The sequence below is a fragment of the Dermochelys coriacea genome, chromosome 6 (assembly GCF_009764565.3).
Source record: "Dermochelys coriacea isolate rDerCor1 chromosome 6, rDerCor1.pri.v4, whole genome shotgun sequence".
NCBI lineage: Eukaryota > Metazoa > Chordata > Testudines > Dermochelyidae > Dermochelys > Dermochelys coriacea.
In genome coordinates, this window is record NC_050073.1 from 78802669 (window position 1) to 78823243 (window position 20575).

The 20575-nt window shown below is 40.9% G+C and overlaps 1 protein-coding gene and 1 pseudogene across 11 annotated transcripts in view; one reads left to right on the forward strand and one right to left on the reverse strand.

Annotated features, from left to right (window-relative positions):
- The window catches only part of HECTD1 (HECT domain E3 ubiquitin protein ligase 1), a 103483-nt gene extending 89194 nt beyond the window's left edge, over positions 1 to 14289 (reverse strand). For 5 of the 11 annotated variants that reach the window (XR_006282066.1, XM_038404559.2, XM_038404557.2 and 2 more), the window contains exons 1-2: positions 13771 to 13939; positions 7436 to 7701 (exon numbers count right to left, since the gene is read on the reverse strand). Coding sequence is in view for 10 of the 11 variants with exons in the window: in XM_038404559.2 (XP_038260487.1) it covers positions 7436 to 7575 (140 nt within the window). In the remaining variant the exon portion in view is untranslated. Of the gene's footprint in view, positions 1 to 7435; positions 7702 to 13770 lie in introns of all 11 variants that reach the window. The other 6 variants (XM_038404560.2, XM_038404558.2, XM_038404554.2 and 3 more) reach the window with 3 other exon arrangements.
- On the forward strand, positions 14157 to 14249 carry LOC119858128 (annotated as a pseudogene).
- Positions 14290 to 20575: the final 6286 nt, after the last annotated feature.

Consider the following 20575-nt stretch of genomic DNA (forward strand, 5'->3'; position numbering starts at 1 on the left):
TTTTAAATCAAATAACACTCCAAAGAAAACATAGTAGTATACATTTGTGGTAGTCCAAAGAAGGGGATAGGAGTCACAATACCTAACAAAACAACAAAGGAACATCAGGCTAATTGTGGGTGTACACATTGTATCTCAACATAAACCAACAAAAATCAGTCTTTTCAGATATTCTGGACAAGGAACAAACTGAAAAGTCACTTTATCAATCAACATCTTCAAATTCTAAGATTAAATGATTAATCTGTAACAGATTACTGTATTTCAGGGTTTAAAATTCATTGCATTGTCATGGAGCAGAAACTTTAAACCTGCCCTCACAAATCCTGTTCCACCCCAGGTAGGAGGATCCCACAGTGTAGCTAACAGCTGGAATCATAGTGCAATTATCAGCCATATAGGAAACAACATACTCTGCAGCTATTCCAGCAGGTGCCTCCATGTAAACGGGAGTGGAATGAAAGGGAAGCTGAACATAGTGAAGGTAAGGAGAATGGTTTCAAACCTTCCCTCCAACTAATTAAACTAAAACTGTCTCAGGGCTTGTCTTCACTTCAGTTAACTCAAAGTATAACTCAGGTGGTACTCAGAGTTCAGGTCCCGTCCACACACAAAACCCCTTGTGGGGAGTGGTGCTTTTTACTTGATTTGGCCGGACTGAGAGTGAGTGAGTATAAGGGCTAGTCTACACTGGCAACGCTAAAGCGCTGCTGCAGCAGCACTTTAACATGGCTTGTGTGGTTGCGGCGCAGCGCTGGGAGAGAGCTTTCCCAGCGCTCTAAAAAAACCACCTCCACTAGGGGCATAGCTCCCAGCACTTGTGCACTGTCTACACTGGCGCGTTACAGAGTTGAAACTTGCTGCACTTAGGGGTGTGTTTTTTCACACCCTGAGCAAGAAAGTTACAGTGCTGTAAATTGGCACTGTAGACAAGACCTAAAACTAAAGTGAACACAATGCATCAGCTGCTAACGCAATCACTCATTAGCATGGAAACAGTTTAGCATCACCTGATTAAATTCATGTTTGCAATGTTGTTTTCACAACCATAACAGCCCAAACAAGTCACTTAAATTCTCTGTTCAATTCCCCATCTATAACATGGGGATATTATTTCTCATCTTCTTCAGTATTATGCACATTAATTAGCTTTGCATAGTGCTCTGAAAATTGTAATATTCATAGATTAGTAGAGTTTAAGGCCAGAAGGGACCACTTAATTATCAAATCTGACATCCTGTACATCACAGACCATCACATTTTACTCAGTTATTCCTGTATTGAGCCCGATCATGTGTGTTTAACCAAGCATAAAGAAAAGGAGTACTTGTGGCACCTTAGAGACTAACAAATTTATTTGAGCATAAGCTTTTGTGAGCTACAGCTCACTTCATCGGATGCACCAAGCATGTCTTCCATAAAGATATCCAATTATTGATCTGAAGACATCAGGAGATAGAGACTCCACCATTTCCATGGATAATTAGTCCCAGTGATTAATCATCCTCACTGTTAAACATCTATGCCTAATTTCTACTTTGAATCCGTTGGTTTTATCTTCCAACCATAGGTATGCCTTTTAATACCAGACATTTTCTCCCCACGAAGGTGCACATGCATTGTAATCAAGTAGCCTCTCAATCTTCTTTTTGATACTGAATGAACTCTCTAAGCCTCTCACGGTAAGGCATTCTCTCCAACCATCACATCATTCTGTAGCTCTTTTCCACACACTCTCCAATTTTTCAAAATCCTTTTTTTTAAACTGGACACCATACCTGGATGCAGAATTCCAATACCTATCTTACCAATGCCATACACAGAGGCTAAAATTACCTCCTTACTCCTATTCTCCTGCTCATACATCCCAACAATCACAGTAGTCTATTATACCACAGCATCATACTGGGAGTTCACGTTCAGTTGCTTGTCCACTGGGAACCCTAAATCAATAGTGGGCCACAAGTGGGTAATCTGATTGCAGGCCACGAGACATTTTGCTGACGTTGACCGACCTCCCGTGAAGCACAGGTTGCCCACGACTGCCCAAAATGGTTTTCAAAATCACTGCTTTGCAAAGTACAATCTTTCCATCCTTTAAGTATGGCCTGCATTTCTTGCTCCTGGGTGTGTAACTTCGCATTTGGCTGTAGTAAAAAGTATTTTGTTTGAATGGCTTTGCATGACGTACATCAGTATTTACCACTATACCAATCTTTGTGTTATCCACAATTTAATTAGCAGTGTTCTCTAAATGTTTCTTATAGTAAAGTTTAAGGGCTTCTCCAATTGACATATTTACCAATTCTCTGAGAGGTGGAGTACTTACACCCAACCAGAGAAGCTCTCCTGTCAATGTAGGTAGGGTCTTCACCAAGCACCTGCAGTGGCACTGTAAGCGTAGACAAGCCCTTTAGTAGTTGAAACACAGAAAAGGTTTGCTTTGTGACAGTTAAGGTCACACAATACACATCCAACTCAAAACTTTAAAAGCAGGAAAATGGAAGTCCTGCATTTGTTGCCATTCTCACATTATCTACAACACTGCTGATAACCAAATTCAGCAATCCATAAGGATTTAACTTACATCTTACAACAGATATAAAAAAAGCAATACCTATGCCTATCCCTACTTAATCAAATATGCATGCCTTAACAGTGACCTGAGACTATCAACAGAACAGTATATTTGGCTGTCCAATCTATATGTTCGGAAAGATATTTTACCTTAACACTGCTGAAGTTACTGTAAACGATGGTATAAAGCACCAAAAAATTATACTAGTTCTTCAGTACAAATCTGTTATGGTATATAGTCTCATTGTGTGAATTAAAAAGTTTTAAAAAGCAAATTTACAAAAAAAAAAAAAAAGTGTCACAAGCAACTACAACAGTCCTGCTCATGAGTCAACAGGAGGTTCCCAGCTCAGAGCTCTACCTCTGGAGCTACAGGAGTAACTGCTAGCCTATGTTTAGTTCAGCCAACAGAGAAGAACTAGACACACTTTCCTGGGTGGTTACACAATATTTTGCTAGACAACAGCAGCACATTGGACATTAAGAATCTCCAGTTATATCCCTGATTCTGGGGCCTCGTCTTTCCTGGGGGAAAAAGGTTTGTTCTTACTTCATATGTTAGCTAACCAACATGAGGTAAAATCCTAGTTAAAACTACCAACTCTTGTTTTGATAAGTCAGGGTAAACCCGAGGCTCCCACACAGTCTTCACTTCAACCTGTGTAACTTGCATCAAGACTACAAACTGTCTTGTCTGCACTCGGTTTTTACTATATTACCATGTGTCAGCTAACATGAGGTAAGAACACTTTTCCCTCCAGTGAAAATGCATCCAGGGAAGAAGTGTGTGGTTCTGTGGTTACAGATAGGATAACCAAAGCATATTTACGCTTGGAAGGATTAGATTTTTATCAAAAAATTTTGATTATACATACACACACAAACTGACAAAAAATACTTGTCATAATAATCTAAATTTACAGATACACAAAGAAAGAAAAATGCTGCTTGAAAATTTATTAGAGTATGATTTAAGGATACACCTCTACCCCGATATAACGTGACCCGATATAACACAAATTCAGATATAATGAGGTAAAGCAGAGCTCCGAGGGGGGCGGGGCTGCGCGCGCCAGTGGATCAAAGCAAGTTCAATATAACGCCGTTTCACCTATAACACGGTAAGATTTTTTGGCTCCTGAGGACAGTGTTATATGGGGGTAGAGGTGTATTTACTTTGTATATTTTGACATGTGATGTTGACCGACCATAATTTCCTGTAACTGTAAAAATGTAGATTGATAAAAATAAATAAAGCTTTAAAATAAATATCGCTAACTGTTGAAATTATTTTAAAAAAAGTAAAAATCACATTTTCCCATGCCTAAACATAATTAATCTGAAAGGCAATGTAGCTGATTATATCTGACTGGAGCTGCCATGTTAGAAATTTAGCTTCTATTCCTACAGTGACTTTGTGTAAACTCTCTTTTAAAAAAAACAAACAAAAACAAACAAAACCATTAATTTGTAAAATGGAATGGCAACCTATACTTAACTACCTTATAGGATTGGGATTTGAGGTCTTTGTCAATAAAAAGGATGGTGTGATGCATAGATATATAAACCACAATCATAAGAGGTTAAATTTCAACTCTTGGTCTTCTCTTTCCCAGCTTAGGGAACGTTCCCTTAGGCTACAGAGGTATTTGACTAGCTTTAACAATTATATTCCTCAAATTCAGCTGTCTGAAACTGAACTATTTTTCTACTCACTCAATCATATCACACCAAGTTTTAGCAACTTGAGCTACTAGTGTTTTTTTTCCCGGTTGAAATTCTAGCCATTCTAACTGTTGAGTGACTAACAATCAGTCATTCTCTGAATCACTGTCACTAGAAGATGAACGAAACAGTGACTCATTAACATTAGCATTACTAACCATTGAAGAAAATTTCATCAATCTGTAAAATGCCAATATCTTGGGTTACAGCCATTAAAACTTTAACTACTTGGCACCATAATTTGTCATTAGCCTTCCACCTTGGAATCTGCTCCAATGAAGCTCAGATTCCACCTATACCATGATACTGAGCAAGCATTTTTGTATGCTTGTTCCCCATCTTTCTGACTTGGTCATAACCTTCTCTAAATTCAGAGACTGGTTTCACCGTCATCTTCAAAGGCATGCTGAGCATCAGCAATTCACACTGTTAATCTCCCACTAATTTTAGTACACACTTTGTATCTCAAAAATATACAAGATGCAAACTCATTCAACTCTCAATTTAGTGACGGAAGAATTTTTCAACACAATCCTTTTCAATAAAAGCCACTCTTTACTGGTTCCTGAAATAAACTATCACATTTCTTCGCAGATCAAAGGTCTTAAAACATAACATCTGCTTTGGCATCTCACGGATTTGCTATACTACAAACAACCATGCTTTTAAGTTTGCAGAGACATTTTTCTGGAGGTCAGAGAGATGTCTACTTTACAAATTGGGCCATGCCCTGAAACTATTTTCAAGATTAATTACTGAAAAATATGTTTTGTAACATACGTGCCACACAGTGATCCCCTATTTAGACAAGGCATCATTTCTTTTAAAATATTATTGAAAAGCAATTCAAGAAATATTTTCAAGAACTATTAGTTATGCTGTCAACATGTGGACATGCTGGCCAGCACTGACGTATAAATTGAAACCAATTTTAAGACACAAGCTACTTTGTAAACACAGGCTCATAAAGGAACAAAATCAACTTGAAATCTAGTCTGTTAAAAAAATTGAAGTAGTTTAATGGACACTTCAGTCTCTCTCTCTTCTGAAACTCAAGTATATCATTTTAGAAACCATAAATCATAATGGTTTAAAAAACCCACAACATTATATCAGATATGCTTTTACAAAGAGAAACACAAAAAATAAAGGAACCAAAAACTTTGAACAAGAAACTGATTTAATTAAAGACCAAAATCTTCTATAAATAAAACAAACCCCCCACACACTTTACATTTCATAAGTTTATATTTCACACCTATTTTCAAACAAACATAGAAATGAAGATATTTGTATAAAAGCTTGTGATTACATTTCAACTTTTGTTCAGTGCAGTATGAATTTTACTGGACAACCCATCTAAAATATACACTAGAACAGTTATTTTTCAATGTGTGCTCAAACCTATGTCAATGAAGCCAAGTTAAGAAGCCAGTAAATTAGTGTTTCTCAGCCTGAGGTGGCAGGTCCCATACCCAAGTAGAGATTGACAGTCAGAGGAAAGGAGCAGTAAATGCACGCCCCGGTGACAAATATCCATTCTTAATTATATCTATAGATTAAAAATTACTCTGTGGGCTGAAGAGTTTACAATCACTAAAGTATTCTGTAAAAACACAGTAATGAATACATTTTTATATCAATTTCTGATTTTCAAGTCACCATGGAATATAGGTTCCTTAAAAGCCATCCAACCCTCCATGACTGCTCCTATTACAGGAGGTGCTCACACATATACGGCTTCAAAATCCAGAAGGTCCCTGCCACACTTATAAAAATGCTTCCACAGCACACAGTTCAGACACAACTGCATATATAATTCTATCCAAGAGATTCACTAGGGCAGGGTTCTCAACCTTTTTCTTTCCGAGACCCTCCAATATGCCATAAAAACTCCACAGCCCAGTTGTGCCACAACAACTGGTTTTCTGCTTAGAAAAGCCAGGGCTGGCATTAGGGGGTAGCAAGCAGGGCAATTGCTGGGGCCCCATGCCACAAGGGCCCCTGCAAAGCTAAGTTCCTCAGGCTCTGGCTTTAGCCCCGGGTGGCAGGGCCCAGGGCCCCAGGCTTTAGCCCCATGAAGTGGGGCTTCAGCTGTCTGCCCTGAGCCCAGCAAGTCTAACGCTGGCCCTGCTTGGAGGACCCCCTGAAACCTGCTCGCAGCCCCCAGGTGGCCCTGGATCTCTGGTTGAGAACCACTGCACTAAGGAACCCTCTAGCAACTCCAAGGTCATCTTCTAGTGATTAGATGGAAAAGAGGAGGAAGAAAATGGGGTAGAGGGGAGAAGCAGAGGTGGAGGAGCAGAAAAGAAAATAAGAAACTGTACTAATACATGACACAGAGAGACAAGGAAACCTGAGGAGTAATGACAGACAAGAGGACGGACTATCCACCAAAACACTGCAAAAGAGGGCTCCAACAAAAAGGAGAATGGAAACCACTGCATTAAGTACTAATAATTTTTAAAGGATCAAATTTTGTTCATGCCTTTGTATCGAAATCCATCCTTTCTAGACCCACTATTTAGCAATTATAGAAACTAATATATTTGATGTACATTACTATGGATCATCAACGCTCAAACATTAAGTGCCAGCATTAGTTATGTTAATGATTTTTTTTAGCTTGCAGAGCTCAAAATAAGAGCTACTGTATATTACATGAGGAAAACTTAAAAATCTCTGACTAGGCATTTTAAAATAATACAGTATAATTAGAATTTTAGTGTAAAAAGGCTATTTTCTATTATTTTAAAAAACATAGATAATGTAACGCTCTCTAATAGGGGTAAACAAGAATCTGGTTTTTCAACACCAAACAAGCTTTAAAAAAAAAAACAAAAAAAAACAACTGTGCACAAATTAATATTTCCCGTCAACTGCACAGTTGCCATACTTTTCATTCATTGCAAAATGAGCGGGTACTCAAAATACTCTGAAAGTGAGCATTGCCTGGGCACAGAATAGAAATTTTTTTCTGCAATAACATTTTCAAGACTGCGGAATTTTCTAGCTCTGCATGTCAAACTTTACATATACCTACTTAGTACAGAAAAGTTGTTAAATAAAACTGCCACAGCCTGAAAATGGAGGACAGAAAGCCCCTGCAAATGAAGAACAGAAATGTACTTACGTTTCAAAACAACGATCCACATTGTCTGACATCAAAAGCAGCATGCATAACTGTTCCAAAGCTATTAGTTGCATATCCCTTTCATCCCCCTGCCCCATCTGTAGCCATTCAAGCAACGTGTCTGGGTCCACATCTGCCATGGTTTTAAAAAGCCGCCTTGGCTTAAATTAAAAAGTACCAAAAAATCCTTGAAGTATTCAAGCCAGGATAGTCTGAGTACAGTGAAAGTTTCCCTCCAGTCAGACTTAGATTTTTGCAGTCTTCACCTGGAAAGAAGAAACAACTCATCAGGATCTGTCTTATTAACCTTTTCTATTGGTTCCTCCTGTAATATGTTTTCTGCCATCTATTGGATCTTTCACTTCATCATTTAAGATCTCACACCAGATGATGACAAGGTGTTGTTTCTTTTTTAAACCTACATGAGTGTAACCTAATTAGGTTGCTCTACTTAACTTAAAACAAGAGCCTTCTTTCTCAGACAGTCAAGCAAGCTTTAGATGCTACTACTATTTTTAGTGAAAACTTGCAGCTAAAATCTTGAGGGGAACAATTTTTCATATCTTAACTTACATTTTCTTATAAACTTATTTTTCAGATACATATTTTCTGAAGAATGACTCAGCTGATGTTATCTTTCAAAACACAGGTCCAACTTCCCCAATGCTAAAAGCATCTCTTTGCTCAAATATTTTTTATAAGAAATTTCAAGAGATTTTACAGGTACATACCCATTCAGACGGGCATGAAATGAAACTTACTGAGACAGATCTGCAACTTAAGACTCAGAAGGAAACCTATATATAGTTTTTATGAATAAGACGACAGCCAGGGATAAGAGCACATGGAAAATATGAGGATAATGTATGAAAGCCTGAGGGAGAGAATTTAAGAAAGATGAACATCAGGAAGAGACAGGTCTATGCAACTGGGGACTCCATATAAAGAAAAACTCATAGGCCAGATCCAGAGAACAGAAGAGTGTGCTGTCTGCCTGGATACAAAAACTGTTTGCCATTTGCATCCCAAGTACTGGGAAAAAACTTGTACAGAAAGGTTCCAGAACCAAATGAATGAATAATCACCTCAAGAAGATTATTAGGAGTAAGCAGAAAGCCTATAGGGAATGGAAAAATGACTGATCAACAAAGAAAGCTACATCTTGGAGGTTAGAAAAGGTAGGAATAACACAAGAACTGCTAAAAGTCAAGCTGAATTTGCTCTTGCCAAGGAAATTTTAGAAGTATTTTTAGTTATATATATAAAAAGAGCATAAGGAAGGATGAGGTTGGGCCACTATACAGCATGGATGGGGAAAAAGATTAATGATAATCTAGGAATGGCCCAAAAACTAAATTAATTCTTTGCCTCGGTTTTCAATAAGGATGATAATATGGAACACGAAGGCAGGATGGCTGACTGAGATGGAAATCGCCACAACTGAGGTGGAAGAAAAACTTCAAGAACTTAATAGGCTCAGATCAGGGGGATAGATAACATCTATCGCAAAATACTGAAAGAATTAGCACGAGATTACTAGTCCAGTATCAACAATTTTTAATAAAAAAAAACTATCTAGTCTTTGTGGTACCGTACGACTGGAGAATAGCTAACAACTGACCTATATTTAAGAAAGAAAAAAAAAAAAAAAACCAATGATCAGGGTAACTATAAACCCATTAGTCTGACCTCAGTAGAATGCAAGGCTTTAGAACATACTGTGAAGAAAAGAATAATTAAATTCAGGAAAGTAAACAGAAAAGAGGATGTAATGCAATGTGACCTGATTTCCTTCTTTGAGGAGATAACTTATTTTGTAGATAAGGAAAACGCAGCAGATCTTATAAAATTGGACTTCAGTAAAGCATTTAATACAGTACCTCATGGGAAATTATTATTGAAATTAAGGAAGATAGGGATTAGTACAAGAATTATAAAGTGGTTAAGGAACTGGCTAAAGGGGAGAAGGCAAGAGGTTGTGCTAAAAGGTGAACTATCAGACCAGAGGGAGGTTGCTAGTGGAGTTCCTCAAGGATTGATCTTTGGACCAATATTATTTAATATTTTTTATTAATGACCTTGGTACAAAAAGTGTGTGCGTGCTACTAAAATTTGCTGATGATACAAAGTTGGGAGTGGAGGACTGGAATATTATATGAAGATCTAGATGACCTTGAAGACTGGACTAACAGAACTGGGATGAAATTCAATAGTACAATGTGCAAGATCATGCACTTAGGGTCTAAAAAGAATTTCTGCTATAAGATGGGGGATTCATCAGTTGGAAGTGACAAAGAAGAGAGACGACAATGCTGGCTGATCACAGGATAACTGTGAGCCACCAATGTGATGCAACTACAAAAAAGGCAAATGTGATCATAGGATGCATCAGGAAAGGCATTTCCAGTACAGACAGAGAAGTATTAATGCCACTGTACAAGGCAGTGATAAGACCACATTTGAAATACCTTGTACAATTTTGGTCTAACATGTTCAAGAAAGAGTAATTTAAACTGAAACAGGTGTAGAGAAGAGCTGTTAGGAAGATGAGGGGAAATGGAGGGCCTATTTTAAGATAAGGCTGGAAGAGCATGGCTTGTTTGGCCTAGCAAAATGAAGGCTGATAGGAAATATGATTGCTCTCTATAAATACTTTGGACGATTACTACAGAGAGTGGAGAGCTATTTATGCCAAAGGACAATGATGACACAAGAACAAATGAGTATAAACTAGCTTTGAAAAAATTCAGGCTGGTGATTAGAAGGTTTCTAAACATCAGAGGAGTGAGGTTTTGGAACAGCCTCCCAAACAGGATTTCTGGGGGAAAATAACTTAATTGGTTTTGAGAGAGAGCTGGACAAATTCATGAGTGCAATTGTGCAGCGGGATTACTTGTGATAGAGTGGGGGCCTAGGTCAACAGTCCTGGGGGTCCCTTCCATTTTATGCCTTATGTTCCTGTAATCTCATGCTACAGGGATCAAGAAGGGATTCCCCACCCGACAGCATATTCTGGGCTTTTTTTGTTTGGTTTTCTCCTTTCTCTGAAGCATCAGAGATGGCCACAGATGGAGATGGGACACTGGACAGGGTGGGCTGGTGCTATGAGGTAGCACCAAACAGTCTCTCAGGTGTTTAGCAGGTTGGTTATTGCTCACATGCTCAGGGTCTAACTCATCACTATATGTGGGGGTCAGAAAGGAACTCTCCCCCGGGTCTGACTGGTAGCAACCTTGTGGAGGTTTTGCCTTCCCTTGCAGTGTGGGGTTTACATCATTTGCTAGGGATCATCTAGAAATATCTCACTTAATGGCAGGGACCTCAGGCATTGGTGCACCTAAGTTCCTCCTATTCTCCGCCTGTGGCACGTAATAGTCTAGTCCAGGGGTTCTCAAACTTCACTGCACCATGACCCCCTTTTGACAACAAAAATTACTACATGACCCCAGAAGGGGTGACCAAAGCCTGAGCCCCACTGCCCCAGGCAGAGGGCCCAAAGCCCAAGGGCTTAGCCCCAGACAGGGAGCCTGTAACAGACCACTGCCTCCCAGGGTTGAAGCCTTGGCCTTCGGCCCCAGGTGGCGGGGCTCAGGCTTCGACTCCGGGCCCCAGTAACTCTAAGCCAGCCCTGGCGACCCCATTAAAATGGAGTCACGACCCACTTTGGGGTCGCAACGCACAGTTGGAGAACCACTGGTCTAGTCACTCATGGACTGTAATATTTTGGTCTTATTTCAGTTATTGGGTTTAGTGTGCGAGTGTTGGATGGTGTTGGTGACCTCTGATATACTGGAGGTCAGACTAAATCAGTTACTCTCAACCTTTCCAAACTACTGTATCCCTTTCAGGAGGCTGATTTGTCTTGCATAATCACAAGTTTCACCTCACTGATAAACTACTTGCTTACCAAATCAGACATACCACAAGTGGCACAGCATACTATTATTGAAAATATGCTTACTTTTTCATTTTTAGTATATAATTATAAAATAAATCAATTTGTATACAAATATTGTACTTACATTTCAGTGTATAGTATACAGAGCAGTAGAAACAAGTCGTCTGCATGTAATTTTAGTTTGTACTGACTTTGCTAGTGCTTTTTATGTAGCCTGTTGTAAAACTAGACAAATATCTAGATGAGCTGATGGTACCCCTTAGATGACCTCTGCCTACCCCCTAGGGTACGCGTACTCCTGGTTGAGAATCACTGGACTAGATGATCTAGCGATCCCTTCAAGCATTAAGCTTTATTTGATTATAGAGAATTAAAATTTCTAAAATAATGGATAAGAAGTGGAATACTATTGTAAATATTAAAGAGAATGGGGAGAAAAGAAAATAGTATTTCTAAAACATTTGCATTTTAAATGTTTTGGAGTTTTTAAGGCGAATAATTCAACCATTACAAATGTACATTAAAAAATTCAGCGTTTCAGGTATACATACATGGTAAATGGCATTATTTGTTGGTCTAGTAAGACACAGAACATGCAAGCTCAAGATCAAGAAGGTCCCTTTATCAGTATCTTAAGAGATGTTTTTGATCTACAGTACTTGCTTATGTACCACCTTGCACTAGATCAACAAGAGGTCACATCTACCTTATACACTTTGTCCTTGAAGATCAACACAACTATAAATATCATTTGCATACCTGAGCTGCAACAAAGGCTTTGAATCAACCTACCCATATGAAACTTGCCAAAAAAACTAAAATATAGCTATTAAAATCCCTATTTTGCAAAAAGGAAATTAAATTATGAAACTTGGTTGCAAAGGTGAAATGCTGAAAAAGTATTCCACCATACATTCTCTAGAATCGGGGCACGGGGGGGGGAGGGTGCCGTGCACAAATAAGGGTTTAAACTTCCACAGGACAAGGTCTGATTTCTTGGTATACTCATGATCAGTTAGTGGTTAAACAATAACTTCACCAAGGGCATGGAAGAGGGAACTCACAAAAGGAACTCAAAAAGCTGTCTCTGAACAGACTGTCTCCCAGCACAGAGACACATGTACACTGAATCATCAGGTTTCAGAGTAGCAACTGGGTTAGTCTGTATTTGCAAAAAAAAAAAAAAAAAAGGAGTAGTTGTGGCACCTTAGAAACTAACACATTTATTTGAGCATAAGCTTTCGTGAGCTACAGCTCACTTCATTGGATGCATTCAGTGGACTGCAGCTCACGAAAGCTTATGCTCAAATAAATGCGTTAGTCTCTAAGGTGCCACAAGTACTCCTTTTCTTTTCACTGAATCAGCAATTCTACTTCCTGCAGGCTTAAAACCCAAAGATGTAACAAAGGCTTGAGACAAAAATAGTCTTTTTGTAATTTAGGATTCCGATGAAAGAATAAATGTTAAATTATCAAAATGACTGCTAATGAAGTGTGTTTTACTTTTATTACCTCAGTCTCTTTAGACTGGATGCTTCTGTAACGAGTCATTAAAATATTACTAAAAGTAAATAAAAAAGATTTAACAATATTTGTGATCCCCCCCCCCCCAAGGATCATACATTTGGCATTCTCTGTTCCAAGACTAAATAAAACTAATGCCACAGTACAAGCAGGGTCACATTGCTGACACTATTGGTGCAAGACACCAAAATAATTAACTCCAACTGGAAAAGAAAAGAAAAAAAAAAAAGGCAAGAGAACCAGCGGACATTAGGGAGCTGATCCCTGACCGGAGGATCCTGTAAAAACCAGTGTCACAGTCGGCATCATTGCGACGTGCCCAATAGAGGCACCTGCTGCTCTTTGGCCACAGACAGCTTTAAACACCCCAAAATAAACAGACAAACATACAGCAGAGACACACAGGCTCCCCCAGCACAGACGCAGAACAGGGAAGGGGCCAGGCCACAGCTAAACTCATGTCCCAACCGCCTAGCGGTCTCTGGGGCCCTGCCGCCCCTCACACGTTCTCGGGGGAAGGGAAATCTCGACTCCGATGGCCTCCCATCCCCCAACCACCACCACGATCCCGGCGGCGATGGGCTCTTTGGGGCCTGCCGCCCCCGCCTCCCCAGCCACGGGACGGTCTGTCTGGGACTTGCCGCCCCCCCCCGCACTCTCCGGGGGCCCCTGACGCACCGCATCGCCTCCCCGCAGGCTGCTGTCCCAGCCGCCCCGAAGCTCCTTGCTGGGTTGCCCGGGCCCTGGCGGCGCCGGCGCCGACCCCGCCAGGCCAGACAGCGGCACTCGAGTTCCCGGGAAGCCGGAGGCCTCGCAGGGTGACCCGGCCTGGCGGCTCAGGAAAGGCCCCTCGGAGCTCCGTCTCCTCGGGGCTGGCAGAGGAAGTGCGCCGCTCCCCGGCTCAGACACTTACCCCAGCGCCCCGGACGCTCCTCGCCGGAGCCGGAGCCGGAGCCGCCCCCTCCCTCTTTAGTCCCGCGGGAAGGCAGCGAGGCGGTGGCGACCCGAGCCCGGGAGCAGGAGGCAGCGAGCGGCCTCCATCGTGATCCGCACAGCACGGGACTGAGGGGGAGGGGAAACCACTAGCGCCACAGACACAGGAGGAGGAGCCCGAGCCAGTCAGCCTCGGAGTCACGCTCAGCCCCGGGCCAGGGCAGGCCGCGCACATGGGGGGCGCTGCGGCAGCAAAGGCCAGAGAGGCCCCTCGCTGTCTCGCCGGGCCGAGCTGTCCCGTCTGGTCCGCACCGCAGCAATACAGCTCCCTTCCTGGTCTGCGGGCGTGCTCCGACGGCCACCAGATTCCTCTGGTTTCTCTTCAGATCGTATAAATCTTTCGCCTTTTACTAAAGATTTCCGTGGAGAGGAACATCTATGAGTTTCTACCAGATTCCTCTTCTCCGCCTCACAGTTCCCCTAATCCCCTCCCTCCTCTCCCTCTTAAGAGCAGCCGATGTGCCCTCTAGCCCGGTATCCTGACTGCCAACAGTTGCTGGTGCCAGATGCTTCAGAGGGAATGAACAAAACAGGGCAATTATCAAGTGATCCATCTTTATGGGTCACTCAAAACTTCTGGCAGTCAGAGGCTTAGGGACACCCAGAGCATGGGGTTTCATCTTTGACCATCTTGGCTAATGGCCATTGTTGGACCTATCTTCCATGAACTTATCTAATTCTGTGTTGAACTCTTCCTGGGCTCCCGTCATGCTCCTCCCAACCCTTCAAAATTCATGAGATTGACTTAAAAAGCATGAGATATTTTTAAAGTAATGCCATTTGGGCTTTCTTCATTCACCTGCTGGTTACAGAGCCTTTAGTTTACTCTGGCTTCAGCTTTTCAAGCTTTTCTCCACAGCCCTGAAAGCTAAAAACTCATTTTTCTTTTAATGAAAGCTGAGATTCTCAGTCACCTGACTCCAGGAGCTGGGACTTTAAAGAAAACACCCCTACCCCAGTTACACTCTTCTATTGTATAATTTTAAATAGTACAGATATACTTCTTATTGGGACTCTCATTTGTCATATCTAGTGATGCTTATCTCACTATTGCAGGTTCAAAAAGATGGAAGTCCTATGTCCCTCCCTCTCCTATCAGTAGGCGTCCCCATACAGAAGCAAGAGAGACAAGAGTTGCACAGAGTTTAATTATATCCTCTCTATAACAGGCTTTTAGGTAGGGTTGTCACGTGTCCAGTTTTTCCCAGGATTGTCCTTTTTTTGAGCGAGCTGTTCCAGAAAATCTGTAAGAGTTCTCAGTACACATTGCCAGCTAGTCTAGTTTTATGGGTTCAGGATCATCCCAGACAGTGTTGTTTTTTGTTTCGTTTTTCTTTTGTCCCTCAGAAGTGGGAAGAGGAAGAAGAACTGTATGCTCTTTGGGGACAGTGACTGTCATTTATTATTAGGGTTGGTCAAAACATTTTGAGCAAAACATTTTCTATAACTAAAAGCAAAATGTTCAAAGGAAAAAATTGATTTTGGCATTATATTCCATTGCGAAAAATCAACACAAAAACGTTTAGGGGTCAACCGAAATTAAAATGTTTCCTGTCAGTTGGTTGACATGAAACATCATTTACGTTAATACTAATCTTTGCATCTACCTGAGCTACTACTGTCCTTCACAGGAGTTGTAGTTCCAGGTTCCTGCTGCCCCCATTCTCCCTTATGGACCATGTGTCTTGGTGAGACTCCGTCTCCCATGATGCACCATGGCAACTCACTCACAGAGAAAGACAAAACATGAAGACACGTTGAATTGAAAGGTTTTGTTTTAGTTTGGCAATCCAGACCAAAACATTTCATTTTGACATTAATTGCTGAATCAAAGGTTCCAAATACCCCATTCCTCCATTCTCTGCTATGGCTATGCTCCCTGTCTGGATCACATCATTTCCATAAATCATAATGGTTTAAAAAAAAACACAACATAATTTTCCATGGGTTGGAAATTATTAAAGGACTGGAAAACGCTTCACAGTGAAAGACAACTATTTAGCTTCTCAGAGAGAAGGTTGAGGGTGACTTGATCGCAATCTGAAAGTACCTATATGGTGAACAGAAATCTAACTAATAGAGGGCTCTTCAATCTAGCAAAGGCAGAACAAGATCCAATGGCTAGAAGTTGAAGCTAGACATATTCAAATTAAAAAGAAGGTGCAAAATTTTAAAAGTGAGGATAATTAACCACTAGAGCATCTTGCTAATCATCATCATCACTGAAAATGTTTAAATCAAGACTGGATGTTTTTTCTAAAGAATATGTCATAGTTCAAACAGGAACTATTTAATGAAAGTCCAATGGCCTGTGTTATGTAGAAGGTCAGATTAGATGATCACAATGGTCTCCTCTGGTTTTTTAATCTAGGAATCTACACCCAGTTCATGCTAACTTGGTTTAAACAGTATTTATCTAGCCAGCATGATCAGGGCATAACCATTTGAAAATGACAACAATGGGTTGGTTTTTTTAAGTACTCTAGCCTAAATATAGGGTAGATCATGGTATCTTAACTCAATTTAATAAAATAATAATGTTTAGTGCTCTATAGCTGGGATAAATGAAGGGGGTGGGGGGATAGCTCCCTTTTATGGACACCCAGCCAGCCAGTTAGCTATAAAATTCCTCTTAGTAGCTGTTTTTTATTTACTTGCTTTACCTGTAAAGGGTTAACAAGCCCATAAATTAAAGGAAAGGAGTGAGCACCTGACCAAAAGAGCCAATAGGAGGGCTAGAACTTTTTAAAATTGGGAAAAAAGCTTCCTTTTGTGTGTGTGTGTGTGTTGTTATTCTCTTGGAAAGAGGGGAACAGAGAGCAATTATACTGTAAGAAGCTGAAGGCAAGAATGAAAATCATCAGATCATATCTAAAACTACTTATTAACAACCCAGATACGTAAGTAGACCAGAAATGTTTGGAAAGATGTGATTTGGTTTATTTCTTATTGGCTTGTGGATGTCTCTGTGCTAACCCCAAATACTTTTGTTTTGCTTGTAACCTTTAAGCTGGACCTCAAGAAGGTTATGCTTGATTAGTGGTTCTCAAACTTTTGTACTGGTGACCCCTTTCACATAGCAAGCCTCTGAGTGTGACCCCCTTTATAAATTAAAACCACTTTTTAATATATTTAACACCATTATAAATGCTGGAGGCAAAGTGGGGTTTGGGGTGGAGGCTGACAGCTCATGACCCTCCAGGTAATAACCTTGCGACCCCCTGAGGGGTCTTGACCCCCAGTTTGAGAAGCCTTGTTCTTGGTGTTAAAATTTTGTAAGTGTTTTTTTAAAATCTAGCAAAAGCCTAAGTTCCAGATGTATTTTCTCTCTCTCTCTCTCTTATTAAGAACAGGATTGGATTTTTGGTGTCCTAAGAGGTTTGTGCATATGTTGTTTAATTAGCTGAGGGCAACAGCTAATTTCCTTTATTTTCTTTCTCAGCTCTTCCCGGGGCGGGGGGGGGTAGTTGTGGAGAGGGCTTGAGGGTACCCCACAGTAAGGAATTCCCAAGTGAGCCTTCCTGAGTCCCCAGGGGTTTCTTGGGTGGTGGCAGCATTTACCCGTCCAAGGTCAGAGCGAAACTGTGACCTTGGGAGTTTAATACCAGCCTGGAGTGGCCAGTATTAATTTTTAGAATCCTTGCGGGCCCCCACCTTCTGCACTCGAAGTGCCAGAGTGGGGAATCAGCCTTGACAATAGCCCTTTTCTTGTTTGCATAGCATTTTGAAAAAAATTAACTAAATAACCTTCACAACACCACTCTGAGGAATTATTCTTTATATAGTGTACAACAGTGGTCCCTAACCTTTTTGTTGCAATAGCATATTAATGTTCCCAGAAGAGTGTGGCAGGCACCAGATGACCGGCTGCCGAGAAACGACATCATCAAGAACCGTCGCTGCCTAAATGCCTCCAAGAAGCAACAGCATTTTGGCAGCAATGCTTCTTGGTGTTGCCGCTTCTGGGTGGCATTTCGGCGGCTGGTTGTCCAGCAGCTGCGCTCCTTGGCAGTGGCTTGTCCGGCAGAAGCGCTCCCTTGTCGGTAGGCCGGTGCACATAAATACCCCGGTGGGTGCCATGGTGCCCATGGGCACCATATTGGGGACCACTGGGGTACAATAACATGCTAGGTAAAAAGACGCAATGCTGCCCCAAAACCTTCCACTCTGATTCTACAACCCCTTACTCAGGTATGTACCATTCATCACTAATAGTTCCATTTAAGAGGTAGCAGAATCAGGCACTACGTGGCTGATAAACAGACAAATATGGGAGAAGGGAAAGAATGCAAAACAGGATTTCGCTCCCCATCCTGGTTCATTTTCCTTTTCTTTGTATGAGAGTGTCTTGATTTGTTTTGTTTTAGTTCTTGCCCATTTTGTCCACTTTTGGCTTGTTAAACTTAAGGCAAGCATACAGTGGCTAACTCATGTGCATTTGACTTTTTTTTTTTTTTTTTTTTTTTTTTTATATTTAATCAGTTGGAGACCAGTCCTGCAAATCATTAAACCATGATCAGCATTGGCTAACTTGATTCTTCACAACTGTGTTCAGACACAGTAACATTTTGTAATGTAGACAAGCCCTTCGTGACAGAAGTAACTTCACACTGTACAATCATTAATTCACTCACAAAGTATAAACTTTGCATTTTTTGGTTATGAAAATTACCATAGGAGGGTAATGTCCCTTTATAAACTCTTTAGTTCACACTGTAAATAGTTATTCAATTATCCTATTTAATTCTAAAAACAAAGGAAGCAAAATGCTATACATTTAGAGTTAAAGACCAAAAATTTCTATATTCTGGCACAATTAGCCTTCACAATAGTTTTCTTCTTTGTGGGATCACATGGAGGTTTGGTAAGGAAATTAGTCACATAAGGCTCAATAATATAAATATTGTACAATAAGATTATAGCAGGTTTGAGAATCACGGCTGCCTATATTAAAGACATTTCCTGTAATTAGAAGAATGGGTGTATAGAGAGGGCATAAAGGCAATGGCAGTCACACCATGTTACACAATTAGAACCTGTCACATGCCGATGTCTCTGTCACTCATTAAGAAACACCATCTGTAGAATGATTCCTGTTTATCCAGACTGTCTTGCTGAAAGCATTTTGTAAGAGAAAAAGAAAAACAGGTTTCTGTCTTTTTGTTTTTGGATAGTAAAGATCATTGAGCATGTGCATCATATTGGTAGCCTACTGCTTTATCTTAATCTCTTCTGTCACTGGACCCTTTCCTACACACATTTATGCACGTGCTTAACTTTAAGAATGAGTGTATCACATTGAGGTCAGTGGGACTACTCATACACTTAAATATGTGTGTAAGCCTTTACAGGATTGGGGACAGAGGCCCAGATCCTCAGAGATTATTATTTACCAAATTCCCACTGAAGCTAATGGGAGTTAGGCACCAAAATATCTGTGAAGATCTGGGTCTTAGTCTTTTAAAATGAAAGAACCTAAATCTCCTTTCATTTACACTGATACTGAAGTGTCATGAGTGAGAGAAGAATTAGGCCCAACGTGAGGAGAACTGCAGCAGGAAAGCGACCTCATTGAGATCTAATGGTGCTAGAACAATTTCCTTTCGCTTTATATTTAAGCTTGAAAGGTTTAGACTTCCATAAATGTGGATAGTTGTGAATTTCTCCTGAAAATCAAAGAACAATGGGGGGGGGGAAGTCAAACATATGCTCTACTTGTAGACAACTAGTCCATTTTTTTGCTGACAGACGTATATGATCATCAGTAAGAAAGCTGAAGATTGTCAAATTATGATTTTTGTCTCTCATTCTCTTTATAAATCTCAATTTGTAAAACATGTTAGAATAACAAATAGCGTATCTTAAAAACTATTTACTATAAACACAAAATATGCTTTAAAAGATTGGAAGTAAACTTCAGTGTTGTACATCTGTGGGCTCGATCCACAAAAGGATTTAGACACCCAACAACCATGTTAGGTTCCCAAATCTAATATTTTGATCTTCAAAATCCTGTTCAGTTGCTGCCAAACCCTGTTGACTTCTACAGCCCCTATAGTCAGCGGTTCTCAAACTGTGGGTTGGGACCCCAAAGTGGATCACAACCCCATTTTAATGGAGTCACCAGGGCTGGCTTAGCCTTGCTGGGATCCTGGGCCAAAGCCCGAACCCCAAGGCCTGGGGTTGAAGCTCTAGCCCCATCATTCAGGGCCAAGGACTTCAGCCCTGGGCGGGGGGCTCCACTTACAGACCCCCTGTGGGCTTCGGCTTTGGCCCCCACCCCCACCCAGGGTGGTGGGGCTCGGGCAGGCTAAGGCTTCAGTCCCCTCTCCTGGGATCATGTAGTAATTTTTGTTGTTAGAAGGGGGTCACGGTGCAATTAAGTTTGAGAACCCCTGAAAGTTTCCACTCATAAAGTCCCCATGGCACCTATGTTTCTTCTGGGCATGTGTAAAACCATTAAGTCCTGACACCACCAAGCTGCTCAACCCCCACAGTCTGGTAGGATTCTCAGACAAGGTGTACCCCCACCTATTATGTCCACAGAGCCCAAACCAGTAGATTGAAGGACTGGGACCTGGGTCTCTCAGGAAAGTGCACTAACCACTAGGCTATAGAGTAATTTTCATTCTCTCTCTCTAGCCCAGTGAATATTTAAGCATTTCATATAGTCCCAAATTAAAGAATGTTTGGGCACTGTGCACTATGGAAATGGGGAGATTGGG